General features: G+C 36.7%; 1 protein-coding gene across 5 annotated transcripts in view; it reads right to left on the bottom strand.

Moving 5' to 3' along the window:
* EFR3A (EFR3 homolog A) overlaps positions 1-24276 on the bottom strand; it is a 101035-nt gene that overhangs the window by 34689 nt on the left and 42070 nt on the right. For all 5 annotated transcript variants that reach the window (XM_023728201.1, XM_004373010.3, XM_023728202.1 and 2 more), the window contains exons 5-14: positions 23189-23310; positions 18269-18418; positions 16729-16866; positions 14738-14816; positions 12488-12623; positions 10291-10458; positions 6937-7051; positions 5349-5400; positions 4281-4453; positions 3742-3817 (exon numbers count right to left, since the gene is read on the bottom strand). In XM_023728201.1, coding sequence (XP_023583969.1) covers positions 3742-3817; positions 4281-4453; positions 5349-5400; positions 6937-7051; positions 10291-10458; positions 12488-12623; positions 14738-14816; positions 16729-16866; positions 18269-18418; positions 23189-23310 — 1209 coding nt within the window. The remainder of the gene's footprint in view (positions 1-3741; positions 3818-4280; positions 4454-5348; positions 5401-6936; positions 7052-10290; positions 10459-12487; positions 12624-14737; positions 14817-16728; positions 16867-18268; positions 18419-23188; positions 23311-24276) is intronic.

The following is a 24276-nucleotide window of genomic DNA, read 5'->3' as shown; positions in this document are numbered from 1 at the left end:
ACTTCCCACCAAGCAGATATCTTCCTACATAACATGGAGGTCAAACTCAAGCTAATGATCAGATGGTTAAATTGTATTCCAATGATTAGAACAAGCACATTAACACACAACTATCAACTAATGTTAGAGCTGAGGAACAAGCCTGAAATAAAAACAGCAAGTAAAAAATAGTTCTTGTATAAACAATGAAAATGTTTCTAGTAATACAGTAAAACCTGTGAAAGCCGGAACCTGTATAAGGCGGAAACCTGTCAGAGAAGGAAAACCCAAATACCTTCCACTAAAATGAGTAATAGAAAAATAGTTAAGACTACACCCTATCAAAGGCGAAACACTTGTGAGACCCAGAAAAACAAGGCAGTCCCATCAACTTCCAGCTCTCACAGGTTTCACTGTAATTTCAAAAAAAAAAAACAAAAGCAAATTACAGATCAATCTGAGAAACAGTGAGTTGCATGGCAGAGCTATGAGACAGTTCTGCAATCCAGCCTTGAGTCTAAACTATTTACCATGCATTTCAATGAGCATTTTAGGTAAGGCTATATGCAACAAAACTACTGAATTACCAAGTGTAATTAACGGGGAAAGGCACCAGGTGGGCATTGTTATCTGTTAGGGAACAAATGGTCTCCTGTGAGGTGGGTAAAGAGCACTTGCAGGTTCGGACGCCTTGGCACGGAGCACACAAAGGCAAGTCCAGAGCCTGTATGTAGCGGAGAGGTTAGGGAAACACCCCAGGGACTGCACAGGGGTTTTTGCCTAAACCAGACTAATCTAAGTGTGTTGGTAAGGACACAATACCCTTTTCTATCGAAAGTATTCCTGGGTCTAGGTCCAACTGCCAAGTGAGAGACTACAGAAATAAAAGGACATTTCCTAACTCAAACCACTATGCAGTAGTTAACTTGTTGCACTGGTTCTCAACCCTAGCTGTAAACCAAGATCACGGGGAGGGAGACTGGAATGACGACCACGCTCCTGCCTACCCCACACCTCACTGCTGCTGCCACTGCCCACCTCCCCATTGCCAATACGATTTAACTGGCCCATGGTGAAGCTCAAGCACCAGCATTTTAAAGCATAAAGCTCTCTAAGTGATCCTAACATCAGGGTTAAGAACACTAGCTAGAGGACTGCGAGTTCCCATGTGAAGGGACTTCAGCTTCACACTCCTGGCCTCTTTCTCAGCAGGTTCATCTGACTGATCAACTTAGGACAAGCAGCTGAGTAAAAACAGCTCAGACTCTTTGAAGCCAGCCTGTTGGTGAAAAACATGCATTCTGGTCTGTTCTCTAACAAGCAAGAAGGTCCCTCCCCTGGAAGGGGGGCCTGCAACTCCGCTGCTATGCCAGGACTGGATGGTCAAGAAGGTTTAAATCTGCGGTAAGGTGTTATAGCAAGCCTTTTTGGGCTACACATATAAAGCTATGCTCGTCTATCTGATACCTTTATTTCTGAGGTTGGCATATTGGTTTCTACCTTTCTGAATCCAGAGTCGGACTGCCTCGCTCTCAAATGGTTCCATATTTGGTGGGAAAGGTCTTTGGTATTGGGCCCTCTCAAACCCTAAGTGTACTCCTGAATCCTATGATCCCTGAACATCATTAACAAACACTAAAGCAGCGCTTACACATATGGGAGTGTGGGTTCCCTTAAGTGCTATGACGCAGTGGTTAAGAGCTTGACTGCTAACCAAAAGGTTGGCAGTCTGAATCTACCAACCGCTCCTTAGAAACCCTGTGGGGTAGTTCTACTCTTTCTTATAGGGTCGCTGTGAGTTGGTATCAACTCGACGGCGACAGGTTTTTTTTTTTCCTTAAGTCCTTAAGATATTCAAGTTTATTTTAAAAAAATTACCTACTACATACCCACCACATTAGATAAAACTGAAACCTAACAATATGTACCTTAACAACGTAGTATACATAGCTATAACCACTTTGGAAAGTGGTTTGGCATGACCTAGTAGATTTGAAGACTACATAACCTATGACTCAGCAATTCCTTTCCTAGGTATAAACCCTGGAGAAATGGGTATCATATACGTATACCATGACACATATACCAAAAATGTTAGCATTCACAACAACCCCAAAGTGGAAATGATTCAAATGTCCGTCAACAGAGAATGAGTAACTTGTGTTACATGAATATCATGGAACACTATAAGCATTTTTATATGGATGAAAGGGTAAATTTTACCAAAATTCATGGTATAAAATTTACCAAAATAGAGCTGAGTGAAATAAACAAAACATAAAAGAACCCATTATTCCTTTTAAACAAAATATAAACATAAAAACTGGAAAAACTAAACTATATTGTTTAGGGATGTACTGACATATATTTAGGTGGCAAAACTATAGAAAAAGAAACAATGTCTACAAAAGCCAGGAGAGTGAGTACCTGGAGGGGAGAGAATGGAGCTGTAAATAAGATGAGGCATGTGGGATGCTTTTGGTTATACTGTTGTTCACTTTAAAACAATTCAACAATGTTGGTGTATTTTATGTTTCATAATAAAGGGCACTTTTTGCTCCATAATTCCTTGACTTTATAGAACAGGAATGAGACCTAGCCCTTTCATATGGCGATATTCTTTCAGAAATGTATCTCTAGGAGAACAGCCCTGTCAGGCCAGGTAGATACACTGAGACTGAGTGGGAGCATCTGTTTTCTCCGATCTGGAAGTACAAGTTTTATCAGGGAATTAGAGATGAAGAGGCATCTCTTAACATAAATTGTAAGGAAGAAAACATAGCCTAGCAAAGAGCCAAAAAAAATAACACGGATTGTAAGGGGCTGAATCTATCTTCCTGTGGAACCCTAAGACTATCATTCTCTGAACCTATAAGGCTCAGGGCCCATTTAGCCAACAAGACAGTAAACATCTTGAGAGCAGTTAGCATGAGTGTCTGGAAAATACTAAGTATTCAAGCTTTGGATGAGTAATAACTGCAGAGAAAGTTTCCTCAGTATGCTAAATAACTTTAACCCATTGCATCAAGTCGATTCCCACTCACAGCAACCCTACAGGTCAGAGTAGAACTGCCCCACAGGGTTTCCAAGGCTGTAATCTTTCTGGGGGCAGGCTGTCACATCTTTCTCCTGTGGAGTGCTGGTGAGTTCAAACTGCCAATCTTCTGGTTAGCAGGCATCACTAAACCAGTCTACCTCCAGGGCTCCTCCAATAACTTTAGATATCATGATTTTGTAAATTAAGCTATTTGCCAATAGAACCTACAACATTTACATGATCATAATAAAGATCAAGCTACATACCACTTACTAAGGGCAGAGATCCTGCCTAGTTCACCTTTATATCCTAAACACTGCATAGAACAATGCCTAATAATAGTAAACACTCACTATATGTTTATTTAATGTGGATAGCTGTTTTAAAAAAAAGCTCTCTACATTAAAGAGGCATTACACAGGGAATCGGTATGTGTGTTTGGGGGGCGGGGGAGGTGAAGAATTATAGGGCAAGAATTAGAGGGGTCATTTTTACTCAAAGGAAAACATTCAGAATGATAAGAACAGTCCAACAACCCAGGCTGGAAGAGACACCATCAGGAACGTTGTGGTGATGTGGGGAGGCTGAAGACGGCGGCTTGAGGTCTTGTCAACTCAAAATTATATGGCTTCATTTTAAGGTTAGAGATCAATATATAAGTACGTAAAAATTCATGTGGTTATTATAACTTATATCATGCATTATTTTTCAGAAGATGATCTTACCTTTTTCATAAAACTTGCATCTTGTCTACAAATTTTTTCTCTTTTTATCTTTAGGTCAGCTACATCTGGTATTATTCTAGAAACAATCAATGTATCATTTTTAATGAACAGTATATTTAATTATAACACTTTACACAGGAAATCATACTTAGGAGTTTGAACTATCTAACATTCATTTTCAATGAACATTTTAAATAAGCCTCTATGTAATGAGATTACTGAGTCACTGAATTTAATTACAGTGAATTGCATAAAGTAATCTTGCCCTAATGCCATTCCTAAATTTAAATCATCCAAAATAAAATTCATGCATCTAATCACTACTACTAGACGAGATGATGGGAAGAGTACACTGAAAATCTCTCAAATATTTGCTATCTTAAACTACATTAATAATTAAATCATATCAATACTAATTAAATAAGACTCTAAATTAACAGAATCTGAAAGCCTTAGATTTTAAAAAAAAACACAATAAACACATTAATTTATAAATCAAAAAAAATTATCATTAAGCACATTTTAAAATGGCACATTACCTGATCCCTCGAAGCTTTGCCCTATTATCATGGCGATCCATAAGATTGTGCATGACTTCCAAGACTAACTGCCTTAGTTCATAGTCTTCCATGAGAGATGGCGATAACAAAGGATCCAGAAAGGACCCAGGCAGTGCCGTAACCATAGTCTTGGCTTTGTATCCAGAGGTTACCTGGTTATAGGGAGGATAAACAGCCAAAAAAAATCTTTGTCAGGATTGCTTCTTTAGGGTTAAATTCTGAAATTGTTTTATAAGAACCATAAACTTAAGGAAAAAAAGTATGGGCATAAAACCTGAAGGAAAAACTTAAAGGAAATTTGTAGGTGATGAAGAATTTTACTGAAGTTACAAAAATATCATTCATAAGGAAAATAAAATTAATAATGGCACATATTTACTGAACGCTCACCATTGTACACATACAGTATTAATTTCATCCTTACCATATTTCTGTGAAGTAGGTGCTAGGTTCAGAGAGGTTAAGAATATTTGGGTAGGTGAAGATGAATCAATGATGAATACGATCACTACAAAATAATACAAGACCTCACATTTTGGGTTTGCTTTTCCTTTTCAGCTCTTTATAGCCACCCCGCATTCAGAATGAAAATGTTGCATTTTTCAGAATTATTTTCCAAACAAGGAGCAATTTGGTGACTATGTGAAAGAAATAGCGTGACATGTATAATAAATACTGGATTTCAAGTCCAAGTTCTATTCTTTAGCTCTGTGACCTTGGGGAGACTCCCAACTCCTCACGTGGAGAGTCTCTTGAGCCCATCTTCTTCATCTAAAAATGGCAATGGTTTCTGTCCTCTGTACGTTTCATCATGATGAGAATCAAGTAAAATAATAGAAGTGAGGAATGAACAGTAAGAAGCAGAAGATCAAAATGAAATTGAAGAGCATAATACTTCTATATACAAAAAATATCAACCACAATAAAAGTAAGCATACACAGTATATTCATGACGTAAGGACATTAAGCTGACAATGTGAAGCTATTCTTTTAACCTTTCAAAAAAATTAAGATCGGTATGTCCTTCACTTGCCTTACATGCCTTACCATAAGTAAAGATCTCAGCAACATTATCTGAATTCGCCTTGTTCCCAAATCCCTAAAATATATAAAATGCTATTATTATTATTAGTAGTAGTAGTAGGACTAATATGTTAGTACTAATTTACATTTACATTACTTCATTTACTTATGCTATTATTTACTGATTTTACAACTCTATTCTTATTAGCTAAATAGATTTTAACAGTTAAAGTCACAGGTCACTTTGTACTCTAAGTAAATTTCATGTCAATTAAAGAGTTAAGTGTAAAAAAAAAAGATCATATTCAAACAAGAAGAAAAAAAAATTCAAGAGTATTGATTCTCAAAGCAAACAGACCTATGTATGGGACTATATGAGCATAAAATCATATGAAAGCGTAACTAAATAGTCCAAATTAAAAGAAAATACTTAGGGCAAATATTACTAACAAATTTAACATCTAGTTAACACATGTAAATACACAGGACAGACAATTCAAACAAGAATTAACAAATGGAAAAGGGGTTATTAATTAATGGTCATATAAATTAAAGAATAAGACATTATACTTCCTGATTAAATTAGCAAAACACACAAAAATATTCACAAACTAAAGCTTTGGCATGTTGTAAAATCAGATAAAATCTGTAAAATGAGGGGTCAAGAAGAGCAGATCTTTAATTAGTCCACAGGACTAATGGACCACAACTACCATGGCCACTGCCAGACTGAGTCCAGTACAACTAGAAGGTGCCCAGCTACCACCACTGACTGCTCGACTGGGATCACTACAGAGGGTCCCAGACAGAACTGGAGAAAAACACAGAACAAAATTCTAATTCACAAAAAAAAGACCAGACTTACTGGCCTGAGAGAGACTGGAGAAACCCTGAGAGCATGGCCCATGGACACCCTTTTAGTTCAGTAATGAAGTCACTCCCGAGGTTCACCCTTTAGCCAAAGATTAGGCAGCTCCATAAAACAAAATGAGACTAACGGGGCACAACAGTCCAGGGGCAAGGACTAGAAGGCGGGAGGGGACAGGAAAGCTGGTAATAGGGAACCCAAGGTTGAGAAGGGACAGTGTTGACATGTCGTGGGGTTGTTAACCAATGTCATAAAATAATATGTGTACTGTTTAATGACAAATTATTTGTTCTGTAAACCTTCATCTAAAGTACAATGAAGAAAAAAAAAAGCTGATCTTTAGAATTACTTTCAGTTCTAGAATTCTAAGAATAACTCCACATATTTACTATTCTAACATTAATTTAAAAAAATTTTACAGGAAACTTGAAGCTTCAGCCTAAATGTGTAGGTGTGCATAAAATGCCAAACAAACCTTTCACGTGGTCCACATAAGATGGTCCTTCATAAGACATAAAAAGTCTGAGAATTTATGATGCACCAAAAACTGCTGCCAAAAGCATGCAAATGTTGTTGACTCAACTGCTTAGTAACTTACAGCAATAAATACCAACTGCTTTCTGTAGGACTTCTATTATCAATAATTAAAAGACATAACTAACATTTTCTAGATTTCCTTAACATGAAATTTAACCCAAGATTAAGTTCAAATTTATATTTTGAGAACACAGGGAAACTGCATACCCTAGTTGACTGATATCCAAATTATGGGTAGTTGTTCCAAAAACGGGCACTTTTCCCATAATGAACATCATGATTTCTGACCTCTGATAATCTGGCAGGTTACTTCCAAAAAATCCTGTAATAAATATTAAGATAAATGTTACAAACTGAAAAAGTTTATTTTTCAATATAATAGTTTTAACCAAAACTCTCAGTATTTGTTAACATTATAATTACATTTGTCCAAAATCATTTAATCATGTACAATATAAGAGGTATATAATGGACTCATTTTTAGATAAAATAATAAATGTCTGAAACAGTATTCTGCATACATTCTACAGTGGCAAACCATCAATTTGAGCTGACTGGAGTTTCAGAAAAGAAGAAAAAAAAAAGGCTTTTGGTAGTATTTCTGATGAAAGAGTTGTTCATATATTATAAGCCTAAATTCCTGTCCTGGTAAAGTCAGTAATTAGCCCACCATCTTGGATTCCTCAAATTGAATTGGATTGCTCAAATGTTTTAGAATGTCATTTATAACAAGCCAGGTTTACAGTTTAACCTCATGGTTTAACTCAACAAACATAATTTAAATGATGTAAAAAAAAAAAAAAAAACAAAAAACCCACTTATTTACTTGTTATTTTCTCACACTCTTAAGTTGTGAGGATTTTTTAAATTTATCTGCTGTTGCTTTTGATGATTTACCTGCTGGTCATAAAAGCAGATTTACAACATTTAATTACCATCTACTCAAACTTCACACTTTCTCATTTCTTTTGAGGGATCAGAACAGGTATCAAATCTTGGCTGCTTTTGTTCATTTCTTAAAATGCAGCATAACCATTACAGAAACCTTTTACATTTTCAATATTTCTTTAAGAATAAATTCGGTGATCAATTTAACACTTCAGTTGTTATTACCAGAGTTAATAATCTATTTATACAAACCCAAACTGTTCTATGCACCATTTTGATTGAGCCTAGAGGTAAAATCATCTCCCATTATCACATACGTTTCCTACCTTCAATCAAAAAACCCATGAACATAACATTGCTTAATCTGCATAAAGTATGACTAGTCTAACTAACACGGATCACATAGTTATGGGCTAAGAAAGTAATTTGCACATATTATCTCTGGATCCTCACAACAATCTTATGATCCTAGAAGCTATTATTAGCCTCAGTTTCCTCTTGCATAGAACTCACACAAGAAAGTACACAACTAATACTAAGGCTTGAAGAAAGGGCTATTTATTTTATTTCCAAAGCCTATACTAGTTTTACTCTATACACCCCCATATAAGTGATTTTTAACTTTCCAAGCACCCAGTTAGACATGTTCCTAACCACTCACAAAACTGGATGTTAATTTTCTGTTCCAAGCAATTATTACTACAAGAACATAAAATAGCATGCACTTTTGTTTAACATAGATATTTAACAGAAGATTGACCAGCTGTAGTGTTACAAGCTTAGAGAGTTAACAAGCACCATTATACTTCCCTGTGTTCAACAACACTCGGATCATTAATTGATGATTATTTCTCCTGCTTCTCTAAAGTGTGGAATAGTTTCTGCAATCCAATGGTTCCCAAAATCTGCTGCACATTAGAATCATCTGGTGAGATTTTAAACTCCTGATGGCAAGGCTGCATTCCAAACCAATTAAATCAGAATATCTGGAGGTGGAAGCCCAAGCGTCAGTATTTTTTAAATACTGCCAGGTAATTTCAATGTGTAGCAAAGTTTGGGAACCATGGTCCTAAGGAAACTTTTATTTTCTCTCCCAAGTTATATGATCAACTGAATCCAGCTCAGCAGATGCTAAGTAATGATAAGACTTAAAAAAAACTAAGGATAATCACAGGAGGACAGACATGCAACTAATTTATGCTTTAAAATTTATTGTTTCAAATTTAAAACTAGACAGAAGTGTCCAACAGGATCAACAGTGAAGACACAGTCTTTAAAAAAAGCAGCTTACTCTCTATACCCTTTGTTATTTGGAACTGCTGAAACAAATACTCATGACCCAAAAAAAAAAACATAGCCGGAATCTACATGTTCTTAAAAGGAAGAAGGACTTGGCCAACAGCCTCATAATGTAAAGTGCAAAAGCTACAGTTGTCCCCGTCTATGGTCCACCAGCAGGAACAGCGACACAGTCTAATAACTACCAGAATACAGTGAACTTCTTGAAGATTAAGGAAATCAGAAGTGTGATTAAAAAACACCTTACACACTGTGCCACACTGCATTTCTTTTCTCTCATGTGTTAATTCTCACATGTTCTTCTGAATGTGTTGTGTCACAGAAAGACTGCTGGAGTCTGCTAAATATACATTTTATAATAAAATACTCAAGAAACAGTAAATATTCTACAGTGAAACAGTAACACTGAACTAATTAGAAGTCACTAAAGCAATTTAAATTAATTCTGTGAAAATCAAATCAGCTGATTTGGTATATCATCTTAGAATATCACAGACAATCCACAAATAATCCAAATAAACTTGAGTCATCACAGAACCTAGGTTCACTATACTAGCACTGTTTTTAACAATAACGAGACTGTCTCTTTTTTGAGATTCATGGTAATATTGAATTTTATTATACTTTTGTCTTTTCAATCAATCCAAAAATCTTTCTTAAGCACCTACTGTGTGTTAGGAAGTGTATTAAACAAGACACACCTGGGCCTTTGCCCACCTGAGGACAATTTCTATGTGCCTGGTAGGCTATAACTAGATGAAGTGGTGGTACTGCACTGAGCAGATCACCCAAAGTCTCCACAGGTGACAGCCCCTTGCATCCTGAAGTCCTTACACACCGTGACAGTATTGTCAATAAAAAGGTGCTGAACAGAGATTCATACACGTATGCATGCACATACAGCAAAGCTTAGAAACAAGACGATCGAGAGAAAATTTGTATTAAATATCCCTATTATGAACAAGTAGCCAACAAGTGGGAAAATTATCCATATAAAAGGCATAAACCAAGCTCCAGGATAAATTTATATGACTTTACTATTAAAGAAACTACTAGTAACCTTAGAAATTAGGAACTAAACCCCAGAAACACAATCCAATTTTGAAATTATCATAGCAATCATGTAGTGACATTAAAATATGATCTGGCTATTCTAAAGAAGATATAGGGGGTAGTGTTTAAACTAGAAAAACAGTTTGCTTGCTTCACACAAATATATACAAACATGCTTGTTTATTTTCAAAAAGTCCTTTTAAAAGTCTAACCTATCATTCATCTTTGACAGATGTACTCTAAGAGTCAAGTACCTTACGTCATAGCTTTTTCAAAAATCACGGTTTTACCTAATAGGTTTGAAAAGTGAAATTTACTCACCTATTGTTTGAATGATAGCGTTCTGCACGATCTTCTCATCACTGTCTTTGGAACTTGTGCTTAATGCGGTACTGCAGGCAGAGCTCCCCTGTAAATCACTGGCTTCAAAGTCAACACTGAGACGCAGGTGTTTCAGTAAGGTGTTAAAGACTTCCAGGACGGTGGGGCCTGTAAGAAACCCCGAGCAGAGACACTTTTCCAATATTATGTACTCGAAATCAATTCTCGTACTTCTCAACAGAGATTGTTAGTATCTTCTAAATAATCAGATATAACTATTTATGAACTAATCCGTTTGGAGGACAAAAAGTAAATGAGAAATATCTAAATAAGAAAGTCTCCTAGCTATGCTGTTGTTAGGTGGCTTCAAGTCAGCTCCAACGCACAGCAACCCTATGTACAACAGAATGAAACGTTGCCTGGTCCTGCACTAGCTATACCAACGAATATTTTCTGGGCATTACGAGCAACTCACTGTTTGAATCTCTGGTAGTAACCACACAAAATGTGTCTATGCATATAAAGATTAACAAAAACTTTCTACCTATCTAACCTTGCCTACACTAAACAATGTGTACTGGGTCCATATTTAACTTGACTGCTGGGTCAGAATCCATAAAGTTATGATAATATAGTTCACTGTAGCATAGAAGACTTATTTGTCATCTTTTGAGACTGAAAAAGGAAGACTCTGCCTCAATAATTAGAAACTAACTGATTTATCAGATTCACGTAAACTGAATTTGCTCTGCTTTTAGTTCTATAAATCCTCTGCACATGTTTCCATCAGTACATCTATCATACTATATTTTAATGAGTGATTTTTATCTTTGCCTCCTACTCTCAACTCTGAGCTCCTCCAGGACAAGTATCCACGCTCAAATGCTTCTTTGAATGCAAAGGCCCTAGCAGAGCACCTAACACATAGTAGATATTCAGTAAGTGTCATGATTGAATATATTATCTGTATTGCATTTCATATTTCCCAAATTAAGTAATTTTCCTATTAAATAATGTGCTTCTGTCTCTTTAAGTTAAAAGATAAATAATGGAAAGTCCATACCCAAAATACCCATTCTTATTTGACACTGTGTTATCTATAAACATCATGATGGGTCAAAAGAAAGCTAGTACATATTTTTTAGCTGACATATTTCCACTTTGATTTTGAAGGAAAGAAATCATAACTAGATTCTCCTTCTAACTTTATATGTATGTAAGGGACCCTTTCATTCTTCTAATCCCAAGTAGGTGAAATGCCATGACCACTAACCTGTCCTCTCTCCCTGTTCCCCCTACTATCAGTCAGTTATCAAATCCTGTTGATTTACATTCCCATTTCTACTGCTGCCATCCAATGTCAAGTTCTTTCCCTCATGCTTAAATGATGACAGCCAGCTGTTATCTCTAACTCTTCCTACATTTTGTTGCCAGGTGAATTTTCCTATAGCATATCTCTAGGAAAGATTTGTTGTTGTTGGGTGCTGTTGAGTCGATTTTCAACTCACAGCGTCCCCATGATACAGAGCAGTACTCCCTGACAGTGTTTCCTAGGCTGCAGTCTTCATGGGAGCAGACTGCCAGGTCTTTTCATCCACGGAGCTGCTGGGTGGGTTCAAACCACCAACCTTGGGTTAGCAGTCAAATACTTAGCCACCAGGGCTCCTTTGAAAACGATTAGAGGAAACCTTTGAAAGCTGCCAATCAACTGTAGAACTATGTTTCTACTCTGGTGCAACTTAAAGCCACTTCTCTGCCTTCTACACCAACACCACACACGTTCCAGTCAAAGTAGACTACATAACCGTTTCTCACACTAACCCATTTTCCCTTCCCTCTCTGAACCCTGGTTTTCTCGTGATCAAATTCTGCCTTGCATTATAGTATTAGACAGAGTTGTCTAACCCCAAGTCAACTATAAGTTTCTCGTATCTGTATTCTCCCAAATGTTTAACACATAATTAGTATACAAAACCTGTATTAAAAGGAGGAAATGAAGGAGAAGCTGATTTGAAGGAAAACGCTGAACTGTGCATTAAAGATGTCTGAGAATAATCCTATGAAACCAAAATTTCCAGAGAAATTATAGCACATTAAACAATATGTAGAAGTATTCTCAGAGAAGAGTTTTCCATACACTGCTATTACTCTACTGAAATAGATGCACGCACTGAGTGAGTTTGTTACTGGTACTCACCTATGGAACCTTTAGCGGCAATGGCGACAGCCTCTAACAGAACCTGGATAATACCTGCTCGAACACGTGGAGAATCTTTTTTACGAGCATCAAGGTGTCCTAGAATCTCCTGGATCACATGGTGCGAATACTGAGCCTAAAGGCAACAAAACAGTACAAGAATGTAGGGACAAGTACATTCAGCCTGGTGGTATTCATAAGAATAAAAAAAAAGGTGACATTTAAATGTGCAATTATACAGGATTGATTAAATATATTATGGTATTCATGTTATGGGATGATATGTAGCCAATAAAAACCATACTTCTGAGAAATACAGATACTAGAATATATTTACTATACCTTGAGTGAAAAGCGCAAGTTGCAAAATACTATGTTCAATAAAATTCAAAATAGTTTTTAAAAAGTATATAAGACTAGAATTACATATAACTAAAGAATAACACTGTTTACCTCTGAGAGGGGATTTATGAGTAATTTTTATTCTCTTTCTATTAATCTGTGATTTCTAATTCTTCACAACAAACATTTATATACTCTTGTAATTTGATAATAGGAAAAAGTTGTTAAAAAAATAAACAGATTATGACATTTACAGTACTTCCTCCTTATCCAAGCTAGATGAATATTATTTCTTATGTGGACACCTAACAATGCTAAACAGTCAAAAATCTTATCTAATAAAGAGCCACTATCAAAATGAAAATCTTACCAATGTGTACCTGACACAATTTCAAAAATATCAGAAGACTTGTAGTTTATAAGCACAATTTTATCACAGATAAATGAATCTGGTCAATCACAGTGAATGATATCAGCACTAAATTAAAAAAACACAGCCAGAAAAAAGTTTAACTCTACTGAATATTTTTTTTTGTTTTTTTTTTGACAGAGTAGCAAGGTTTTCTTTAAACCTACCCATATACCCATGAGTCATGAGTGGGTCTACCACTCTGCGCCAAGCTGCAAAAAGAATGTGCCTGTGGCTCTGAATCTCCGTGTTTGCCTTCACACAGCCCCACAGCCTTATGTTCAGACTGGTTATACCTGAGTGTTCTTGAGCAAGTTACTTAACATCTCTAAAGGTCAGTTTTCTGACTTGTAAAATGAGGTAATATCTATCTTAAAGGCTTCCAAACCAAAACCAATCTCACTGCCGTCAAGTCAATTCCGACTCATGGCAACCCTACCGGACAGAGGAGAACTGTCCTACAGTGTTTCCAAGGCTGTAATTTTTACAGAAGCACACTGCCACATCTTCCTCCTCTGGAGCAGCTGGTAGCTTTGAACTGCTGACCTTTTGGTTAGCAGCTGAGCACTTTAACCACTGAGCCACCAGGGCTCCCTCCTCATAGGCTTAGGAGGATTAAATGAGATAAAGTATATAATGTAATTAGCACAGTCATAAGACATAGCTGGTTCTTGATGGATGCAGCTTAATGGTATTTTAATATATAAATTATAATATATACATTTAACATATATGACTTGCCCAAGCTCATATAACTAGTAAACAAACAGCACATCCAGGATGCAAATCCTGGAACTGCCTACATTAAACTCTATGCTGTTTCTTACTACCTTATCTCCTTTCAAACAATGAGTTGTTAGGGCATTAAAATATTTTTCCCATTGCCTTTCAGTCAATTCTGACTCATAGTGACCCTACAGGACACAGGAGAACTGTTCCATAGGGTTTCCAAGGAGCAGCTAGTGGATTCAAATGGCTTACCTTTTGGTTAGCAGCCGAGCTCTTAACCACTGTGCCACCAGGGCTTCATTAAAAATACAGGTGGTGTAAAAAAGACTTGAAATCCCACTTAAATTAAGAGCTAACTGGGTCTGTTCAGGTTTGGAAAAAAAACAAGATGGTCCTCTGCAGTAGATATGAGTATCTTTATCATCAGGTTCTACAAACACCACGCGATTTCATACATGGACTATCACACAGTACATACTCAATGATTTATCAGCTATATGCATCTATAAATATGAATTCCAATACCAGTTTATTATGAAATATAGTTAACACAATAAAGAGCACCATCATAAAATCATCTACTTCTTTTTATTAGGTATATTTCATCTTGGCAAATAAGAAAATAAGTGGTAAATGAGAAGAAATAATACAAAAAGTTAAATTAAGAATATGTTTTATGCCCTACAGTGTTCTATACCTCTGTTTGATGACCTGATATCTATATAGAATAAAAGTTACTTATATAAGTATAAAAGTTAACCAAGACATACCTGAATGGAATACATTATAATTTTAAAGCACTGAACTGCAAATTCATTGGGATCCCATAGTTTGTGATGATCTAAATGCCTGTAAGTAACAATAAAAAATTGCTTTGAGAATTACCTATTTTTATTATGTTTTTCCTCTAGAACCCTCAACTATATGCAAAGCTTAACAGTCAAAAGAATATTAACTAAAAGAAAATCAAGATTTACATTTCCAAAAATATGACACATGCAGCTGATTTTTGTTATTTGAGGTAGTTGTGTTCTATAAAGTCACCACAAACAGAATTAGAGAACACTGACATTCCCCCAAGGGAATAAAAGGTTAGGTTCCCGCGAGCCTCTGGTTATATTTTCATCAACCGATTAATACATACCCTTGTTTAATGTGTCTGTTTAGAGACACCTTATTTAATATACCTTTTGTTGATTCAATAACACTGAACTCGCATGCCTGAGTGAAGTTTATCTAACACGCGTATTCTCTCTGTAAAGCACATCACAGCCTTCTTGTGCTTAGCAACACTAGACAGTACTTCAGCATTACAACTGGGGGCCATTTGCAACAGTAAAATCAACAAAAGGCACAAAAACATGGAAGATGTGCCACTAAACAGAACTTGAAAAGGACACTGATTTCCAGTGTGAGAGCTGAAACAAAGGCAGCAGAGCGTCACCACGCTGACCTCAGCTGGGAACATGTGTGTTGAGCGACTCAGATTTTCTGCCCCTCTGCACATGCCTACAAATGAGTGTAAGTGTTGCAGGTATTGATTCTGGGGTCACAAATCAATTTAGCGAGGAGGCGAATCTGCAAATATGTAACCCATGACTAATGAGGGAGAGTCAACTGTATTTCCCCCAATCGCCAAACTCCGGCATAAAACAACCAAATAGATCAGATTTTTAAATACCAATGTGAGTGAACAAGAAAGGAAAGCCCCTCAGTCCAAATTCCCCAAGAAGTCTTAGCTTCCTAGATTTTCTAAGACCTTTACAGACCGCTGTGCAGTTAGCAAATACATTAAGATAAAAACTGGAATGCTGATGTTGCAGGAGCTGCCTGAACATTAACATGAAAATATGCTCTTAGTTAGATCTGACATGGTTCTGATGATTTCTTAGCAGCATTTCTGTAAGCCCACAGTCTTTAAGCAGTAGATCTCAATTTTTTGGAATCACAGAACCCTTTGAAAATCTAATGATTGATTTCTCGTGTAATTTTGAGGATTACAGACTCTGAAAGCTCTATCCCAAACCCCAGGCTAAGAACATCTACCTTAAGTAAAGCCTTGTAGATGTTACATTTGGACTACTTCAAACATGCTATACAGTCAGAAACACAAAGAACAAGGCAAAGGATAACAAAAGGAAGACTACTAAAATTTACAGAAATTATGCAGAATATTATACAGTAGATCTGTCATCTGATGACTGAGTTAGAACATAAAGGCTTGACAAAAGGGTGGAGAGTTTACGTCTATGTGGAGAAACTCAAAGCTCACAAATATATTCTGCCTAGAGGGTGTAAAGGAGATAAATAATATCCCTGCTCAGATTAGTCACTAGGTACAAACTAAAATTTAGAGAAGTGAACGGCAAATGTGGCCAAAGAACAGAAGCCAGGGAACAGAAGGAACTGACCACAGAAGTTAGGAAAACAAGTATGGCGCATTGGAGTTGGATGCTCTGTTTTAATATTTTGCTGCATATATGCAATTCAAAGTTTGTAAGTGGAAAATCAAGTTAAACGATGCATATGATATTATGTACATTATTATACTTCATTAAGGAGAAAAAAACTAGTTAAACAGTTGAACTAGTACTCAAACATGTGATGTCTGACTCAATCCTGTACTGCTTCTACATGTCACACTGGTTCCATTAATAACCTACTCATACAAGTAAAAAAGTAACAGTCCTCTATAAGTAAATTAACACAGGAAATTAATATTGCAAAACCACAAATTACTGCAAAAGGCCCAACTACTTACGCAAAGACAGGTCTAACAGCATTATTCATATTCCCAAAAGTTGCTCGACCCAGCAGTTCTCTGAAACAGTTTTCTGCCAGCACAGCGGGATTCTCTTCTTTGTCAGCTGTGGAAGGAGAAGCCGGAGGGCCTATTCGACTGAAATAAAACAGAGAGAGTAAAGTAGAAAAACTAATGCAAAAATTCTAATACTAGAATTCAAACAATTCAACAGAGTAGATTTTACTTTTTCAGAAATATTAAAATGACATGTCCTTTTATCCGGAAAGAACTTTTAACCTTAATTCTCCCTTCATGAATTTAACACCACCAATGCCTATCCTATAATCTTTTAAACAGGAAGAAACTAAATTCAGTTGTCTAACTTATTTGTAACTAAAAGAACATCTTTAATGTAGGCAAAGTACTTCAGCAGCTTGTTCTTTTGTTCACTTTCACATAACTTCTCTACATCTAAAGCAAAATTTTAATAATAATAACCATTTTTAGAGAACCCTAGTTTAACTGTAAGTGGGCGAAGATTGTAACTGTAAGTGAAAACCATACGATACAGGCCATGAATAACACACAAATTTTTAACAGCTAATTAGAATGGTTGCAGGCACAGACATCTTCAGTAGATGGTCACATCTAAGGAATTAAACAAACATCCTTGCTCTAATTATCATAAACCTAGATGAACATAAGTGCTCCGCAGAGTTAATTTTCTATTTTCATTTCTTCTAGACCATTTTATTTTTATATTGCACGTATAATCATCAAAGTTATAAGTAAAGCTTAAATTTTAGGACTACAGAATCAAATATCTTTTAAATTTGATTCAGATTTTCCTCTTCAAACTGGAAGAATCACGAAGGCCAGGATAATAAGCCCAGCTGGAGAATCCTGGTTGTGATACGTAATCACACATCACTGCTGTGTGTGGCAACAGAAATGTGGAGGGCAGCATGCTCACAGCACTTGAAAAAGTGGAAGCAGTACAGAATTCTCGGTGTGAATGGATGCTGTGAGGGACAAAAATCAGCATATATCCCCAAACAACATCCCATTCCAAAATATCCTAAAAGAATGAAGCAGAAACGAACAATGTCTAATGTTTTTTTGGAGAAAAAGAAGTAAAATGTACTGAATAACTATTATTATTGTTATCATTGTAGTCATTATTATTACTATTATTTTGGTTAGTTCTACCTCCCTATGAGAAAGTATGCTGGAGCTCTAATGAATAACAGATGTTTAGCTATAATTTCTATTTCTCAGACTTGCAACTTTAAGAAATGTTAATTCAATAGCAACTTCTATGCTCAATAGTAAGTAGCAAATAAAATATAAATTTATTCTAAAACAAAACCTTAAGTTTTTTTTTAATAAAGCCTAATGTGATCACTAAAGATTACTTTTCAGAAAGAACATTTTACACTCACCTAACCTTACAACATTACTATTTAAATAGTAATGACAAACCTTTCTTACTTAGCAAGCACACACACATATATACAAAAGTAATGCAGCCTCAACCCTAACATCTTTTATTCAATACCTGTCCACTTCTTCTATCTTCTGCATGTTAAACAGCAGGGATGGAACAATCTTATCCATATGCTGGGGTTCCCAAATGGTAGCCCGAAGTTCATCATTAACCGTTTTGCGAACCACTCCTTGAATACCCCTTATTCCAGCAATTCGGATTCTAAAAGAGAGAAATAATTTTAGTCATAAAATTATGACTAGCTAAGGGAATGGATACTAAGTGACTACTGTTACCTTAAGTTAATAAAATAAAAATAATACGCAATAAGTCTAAGAAATTAAAATCTCAAAGATCTAAGAGGGACACAGAAATACAGCAGTTGAATATCATCTTTGAAAAATCAGCATTTAAAATTTAAAAAGATTGAAAATAGAGATATAGGAATATCTAGTCTGTGTAATATTTTTCAGTAAAAATAATTTAATCAAAAGCACTGTTATTTCTGTTAGGTTTTCCTAAAGTGATAATAATAACTCAATTATGAGCTAGAGTCTCTCAGTTTCTCGCTGAGAAGTCTCAGAAGCTCAGTGAAAACAGGCTTTCAGTGTGCCAGCACACTCTCAATGCTTCCTTAGACCTTCCCTTCACTGTTCCTCCCTAAGAGCCTCCCACCTCCCTTAGTCCACCAAGACGGAAGCAGCTGGGTCTTTAGAGGTATGACAAATGAGAACCATCACAATGGAGTACAGATAACCTAAGTCAGTCACACACACATCAACACAGTGAGAGAACGTTGCCCAACCATCCCATTCTAATCCATAGCCCCAAACTTCCTCAAGCAAATTCTCGCTCTTCTTTAAAGTAAGCAATCCATAGGTTCAAGAATGGGAAGAAAAGAAGTGCAGAAGCTTATGAAAGCTAAGGAAGAACAGCCTCTCAAGCAGAGCTAAGCTGGTGGTCCATTTACCCCATCTGTCCTTCTAGCCAAATTTGATTGTTTTATACTTCCTTTTTTTCTGATAACTGAAATATTGACCAATAAGAGGTTTGTTCAGGTTACCAAGCATTATCTTCCACAGTCGGTAAATAGGTTTAAAGAATGGAAGATACAGGGAAGAGGATGCTATTGCTTTACAAAGCCGCGGGGAAACAATGCTGGTGTTCAGGAGCAGCAGATGGAGAATGAGATGTGACAGTAATATGACACTGGACAGGTGAGAAAAAGGAATTGGGAGCCATACAGATAGGCACATTTTGCCAATTTCAAGACTATCTATATATCCTGCTTTCTAAAAGGTAAAAAAAAGCAGCACATTCCAGCCATCCTCTCCAGAGGAATTTCCCCGTCAGTAAAAAAGAACAACTGTAGTACCTACCCTGGTGGCATAGTGGTTAAGAGCTTGGCTGCTAACCAAAAGGTTGGCAGTTCAGATCCACCAGCAGCAGCTCCTTGGAAACCCTAGGGAATAGTTCTACTCTGTCCTGTAGGGTGGCTGTAAGTTGGAATTGACTCGATGGCAACGGGTTTTTTTTGTTTGTTTGTTTTTGGTAGTACCTACCAGGGCTTCAGGAAACTCTGCTGGTGCAGTGGTTAAGAGTTTGGCTGCTAACCAAAAGGCTGGCAGTTCAACTCTACCAGGCGCTCCTTGGAAACCCTGTGGGGCAGTTCTACTCTGTCCAACAGGGTTGCTATGAGTCGGAATCCACTCGACAGCAATGGGTTTGGTGAGTTTTTTTTTTTTTTTTAACCAGGGCTTCCAACAGGTTCCTTCTGGTTCAAACCCCTGCTGAGAATTTGCATTTCTAACAAGTTCCCAGGCAATGCTAACACTGCTGGTTAGGGGCCAATTCTGAGTAGAGCTAAAAAAACCAACCAAACCTGTTGCCATCCATCCAGTTAATTCCGACTTACAGCAACCCTATAGGACAGAGCAGAACTGCCCTATATGGTTTCCAAGGAGCGGCTGGTGGATTTGAACTGCCGACCTTTTTGGTTAGCAGCCATAGCTCTTAACCACTATGCCACCAGGGTTTCCCTGAATAGAGCAGTGGTTCTCAAAATGTATTATACATAAGAATCACCTGGGGATCTTGTTAAAATGTAGACTTGGATTCAGTATATCTGGGGTGGAAAGGCAAACTCTCAGCAGGGATTCCAACCAGAATGAACTGGCTCAGAGCCCTGGTACCTACAGCACAGAAATTTGCAAGGACTTAAATGAGTTCATTCATGTCAAGTGCTGAAACAGTAAGTGGCACACAGTAAGCACTCAAGTGTTGGCTGCTCCTACTGTGGTTGTTGTTGATGATGATGATGATTGTTTCCACCAGAGTGGAAGGTTCTTGGAGTTAGAATTTGAGACTAGGGTGCATGACTTTACAAATGGGAATCGTTTTTGCAAGGCAAACGTTTTAAGAAAATCTTGACAGTTATCATCCCTGTCTCCCACCACCCTCCTTCCCATGAATCCTATTTGACAGTGTTTGGCTAAAAATAAAGGGACTAATAATAAGTTTCAAAGGTAGAACCTAAAAACGAAAATAAATGTTATTTTAGGCAAAGTAAGGAAAAAAATCAAACCTTCTAAGTATCCAAAACCATTTGTTTACTCATTTGTTTTGCAGTGTTTCAAATAAGAAAAGTTGGCATTTTGAAATTTCAAATATATCAAAAAGTCCTACAATTGGGTAAAAGTACTAAGACCCCTTGAGTTGGGTATAGAAGATTTCGAGTTTCTTCTTTTTTTAAACAATGAAAGCATTAAGTGAAAGTATGTTCAAAAGACAATGTATTTCACTAGGGGGCACTAAATACCTAAAATTAAGGTATCCTGTATAAAAAAGTTTTAATGTCTTAAATGCATCCTTTCATAAATATTACAGAGATCGTATACACTTTTCACCTACATTGGTTTATATGTGAAACTCACTTTAACCATAAATTGAGAAAATCCTATGTTTAATTTGTTGATTCTTATAATATTAAACAGAAAAGCAAACTACATTCTAGATAATTTTCTGTATTTTAAAAGAAAACAAAAATGTTAAAATCTCAAAAAAAATGCCATTTTCTTTAGCTAATCTTTTTACCTCTTTGCCCCATTGATAACATCTTCTGAGAACAGGGAACAATTTTATAAAACATTTTTTATAATGTCTTTTAGGGAGGAAAAAAGAGGATTGTAATGGTAACTGGAAAATGCAAGAAATTATCATACGGTAATTATACTATCTTGATCACTAAGGCTTTACCGCATCACAATAAAGGACTCTGAAGAGCCTATACTATTCTGCCTTATAAACCAAAAACCAAACCAAACCCATTGCTGTTGAGTTGATTCTGACCCTACAGGATACAGCAGAACTGCCCCATAGAGTTTCCAAGAAGTGGCTGGTGGATTCGAACTGCCGACCTCTTTGTTAGCAGCCAAGCAAGCTCTTAACCACTGCACCATCAGGGCTCCTTCTGTCTTATATTGAGGAAAAAAATACACTAACAGCATCGTAAACAGAAACTAAATCTTGTGTCTGAAAATGACCATTAATCACCACTCAGTTTTCTTTGAGTTAAGTAACTTCTATGCTTGTTTTCTTTTGTGTAAACCGACCACACTCCTACTAAAATCCATTATATTTCTATATATTCCCTTATTTATTTTAAAATAAAAATGACAAAACATGCTAAATCTTGACTATCGAATGTCCACAATGCTCAAATTCCTCAGGGTTTTGTCTATTTTAGATGTACTAATCTCAAAGCACTTTCTAGATTTACCAAGGTCATTTTGACTTTAATTCTTCAAAGTTTCTCATTTCTACATAGATATCACCTTGTAGTTGTGGTTGCAGGTAAGTATTTGATTCCAGATTATTACCAGGATATATCTAGAAAAAAATGTTTTACAATGCCCAAATCATTTGTCATGACAACCTCAGACTGACAGTGATTCAATAATATACATCCATTCATTCAATTTATCTATTTGTGTTCATTCAAAAAGTACTTATTGAGAGCCTACTGTGTGCCAGTCGCTATTCAAAATGCTAACGACAGAGCACAAAGTCATTGCCCTCATAGAGCCCATATTCCCCAGAGGAGAGAGAAGACACAGGAATAGCTCTGGGGAGGTGCTGTGGAGACAACAGATCTGATAAGAGATAAGGAATAACTACAGGTGGGGTGGACAGGTGGGTAGCTATTAAACAAATAAAAGGTAACCAAGGGAGGAGCCTCTTGAAAAGGTGACGTGTGAACAGAAATCTCAACAAAGTGAGATTACAAGCCATGTGGATATCTGGGGAATTGTTCCAGGCAGAGAGAACAATGAGTCCAAAGGCTCGGAGGGAAGAGCACTGTTCTGTTCAAGCAGGAAAGGACTGTTTCACATCAACACGGTGAAACCCATGTGAAACTGTTCACTACAGATTAGGAAGTAAGCACAAGTAAGCCTGTGCTTACCTTGCTTATTGGTCATTCGCCCCGTTAGGGACTGTAAATTTGAAAAGAGGCTTTGATTCTGTAGGAAGCTGCTGTGGGCTTGGGAGAGAGACAGATGCCAGCCAGACCTAGAAGCAGAATCTTCGATGTGGTGAAAAATGTGGAACTGTTCACTACAGATGATCTGGTAAGCAGGGCAAGTGCTGTCCTAGCTGGCCTATTGGATAATCTGCCCCTGTGGTCCAGGAACAGCAAGGAGGTCCATGTGAAAGGAGTTTGGAATGACAGAAGGGCAGGATGTGCACTGAGGCAGGAAAAGCATGAAGGAGCGTTCTAGGCCACTTAAGGCTAGATTTTATTCTGCATGAACTGGTAAACCATGCTCAATTTTGCTATTCTGGTTAGTTGTTACTAACTTATAACAGTAATGGAAAGTCATATTAGGGACAAAGCATGTATTTTCCTGTTTCCCTTGGTAATCATTATGTAGTACAGGTAAGTACAGTATTCATCTCTCTCTGACTATAATCATCAAGTAAAATAATACATACTCTGTTCGTATTTCTGGATCACTGTCACAGGAATGACACATGGCACTGAATCGAGACACAAAAAAGTCATAACGCCTGTGATAGGAGGGTGTGTCCTCTTCAATATTTGCAAATTTGACAAACTAAAAAACAAAAATAACCACATAAATGTTCTATCACCTTTTCAAATTTATGGAACAAACACATTTACTTGCATTCCGTACCTGTCGCATTAACAAGAAATATCCATGTAAGAAGCAACTGAAATATGCTTACCACGTATACAGAATTTCTTAGTAAAGACTTTTAGACAATCAAGGATATAGGTTTATAAACAGTAAACATAACGTCTTAATCTAGTTCCTGATGAGTGAGGGAACCCACTCTCTGGAAGTTCTTACTCTTAAAGCCCATCTACATTCCTACAGGCAGGTGATAATGGTTCACTAACAACCTCAGTTAAGCCACAGCCTCTAGGGAATTTTATTTCTTAATCATGAGAAGGAAATCTCCTTTGACAGCCATTACAAAACACATGAATGAATACTTATGCAAATAAGATGGGACAAAAGAAAGGGACATAGTTCACGTCACATAGTCACATAAACCAGGGCTTTGAACTGGTTCGGTCCGAACCCCTGCTGAGAATTTGCATTTCCACCCCAGATATACTAAATCAGAATCTACATTTTAACACAATTCCCAGGTGATTCTTATGTATACTAAATTTTGACAACCACTGCTCTACTAATGGTTCTCAGAACTGGTCCCTAACCAACAGCATCAGCATTGCCTGGGAAATTGTTAGAAACGCAAATTCTCAGCAGGGGTTTGAAATGGAATGAACCAAAGGAAACATGGCATATACTCAGTAGAAAAGAAAAATAATGAGATGGTAAAATTTATTCCCTGTTCTTTCCAATGATTAAAAAAGAGAGAGAGACTGTGTGTCTAGGAAACTTTAAATACCCTACATGTATTACAGACTGGCCCCTAAGATTCCTTAATGTACAATCTTTTTCTCATTAGTTTTCTTATTTTTTATTCATCTGATGACTTACTATACAAAGCAGCCTAAAACAAGCTACAAACTTGTTAATTTACCTGCA

The sequence above is a fragment of the Trichechus manatus genome, unplaced genomic scaffold (assembly GCF_000243295.1).
Source record: "Trichechus manatus latirostris isolate Lorelei unplaced genomic scaffold, TriManLat1.0 scaffold00022, whole genome shotgun sequence".
Lineage (NCBI taxonomy): Eukaryota > Metazoa > Chordata > Mammalia > Sirenia > Trichechidae > Trichechus > Trichechus manatus.
The sequence above is the reverse complement of the archived record's forward strand: the minus strand, read 5'-3'. Positions and strand labels throughout refer to the sequence as shown.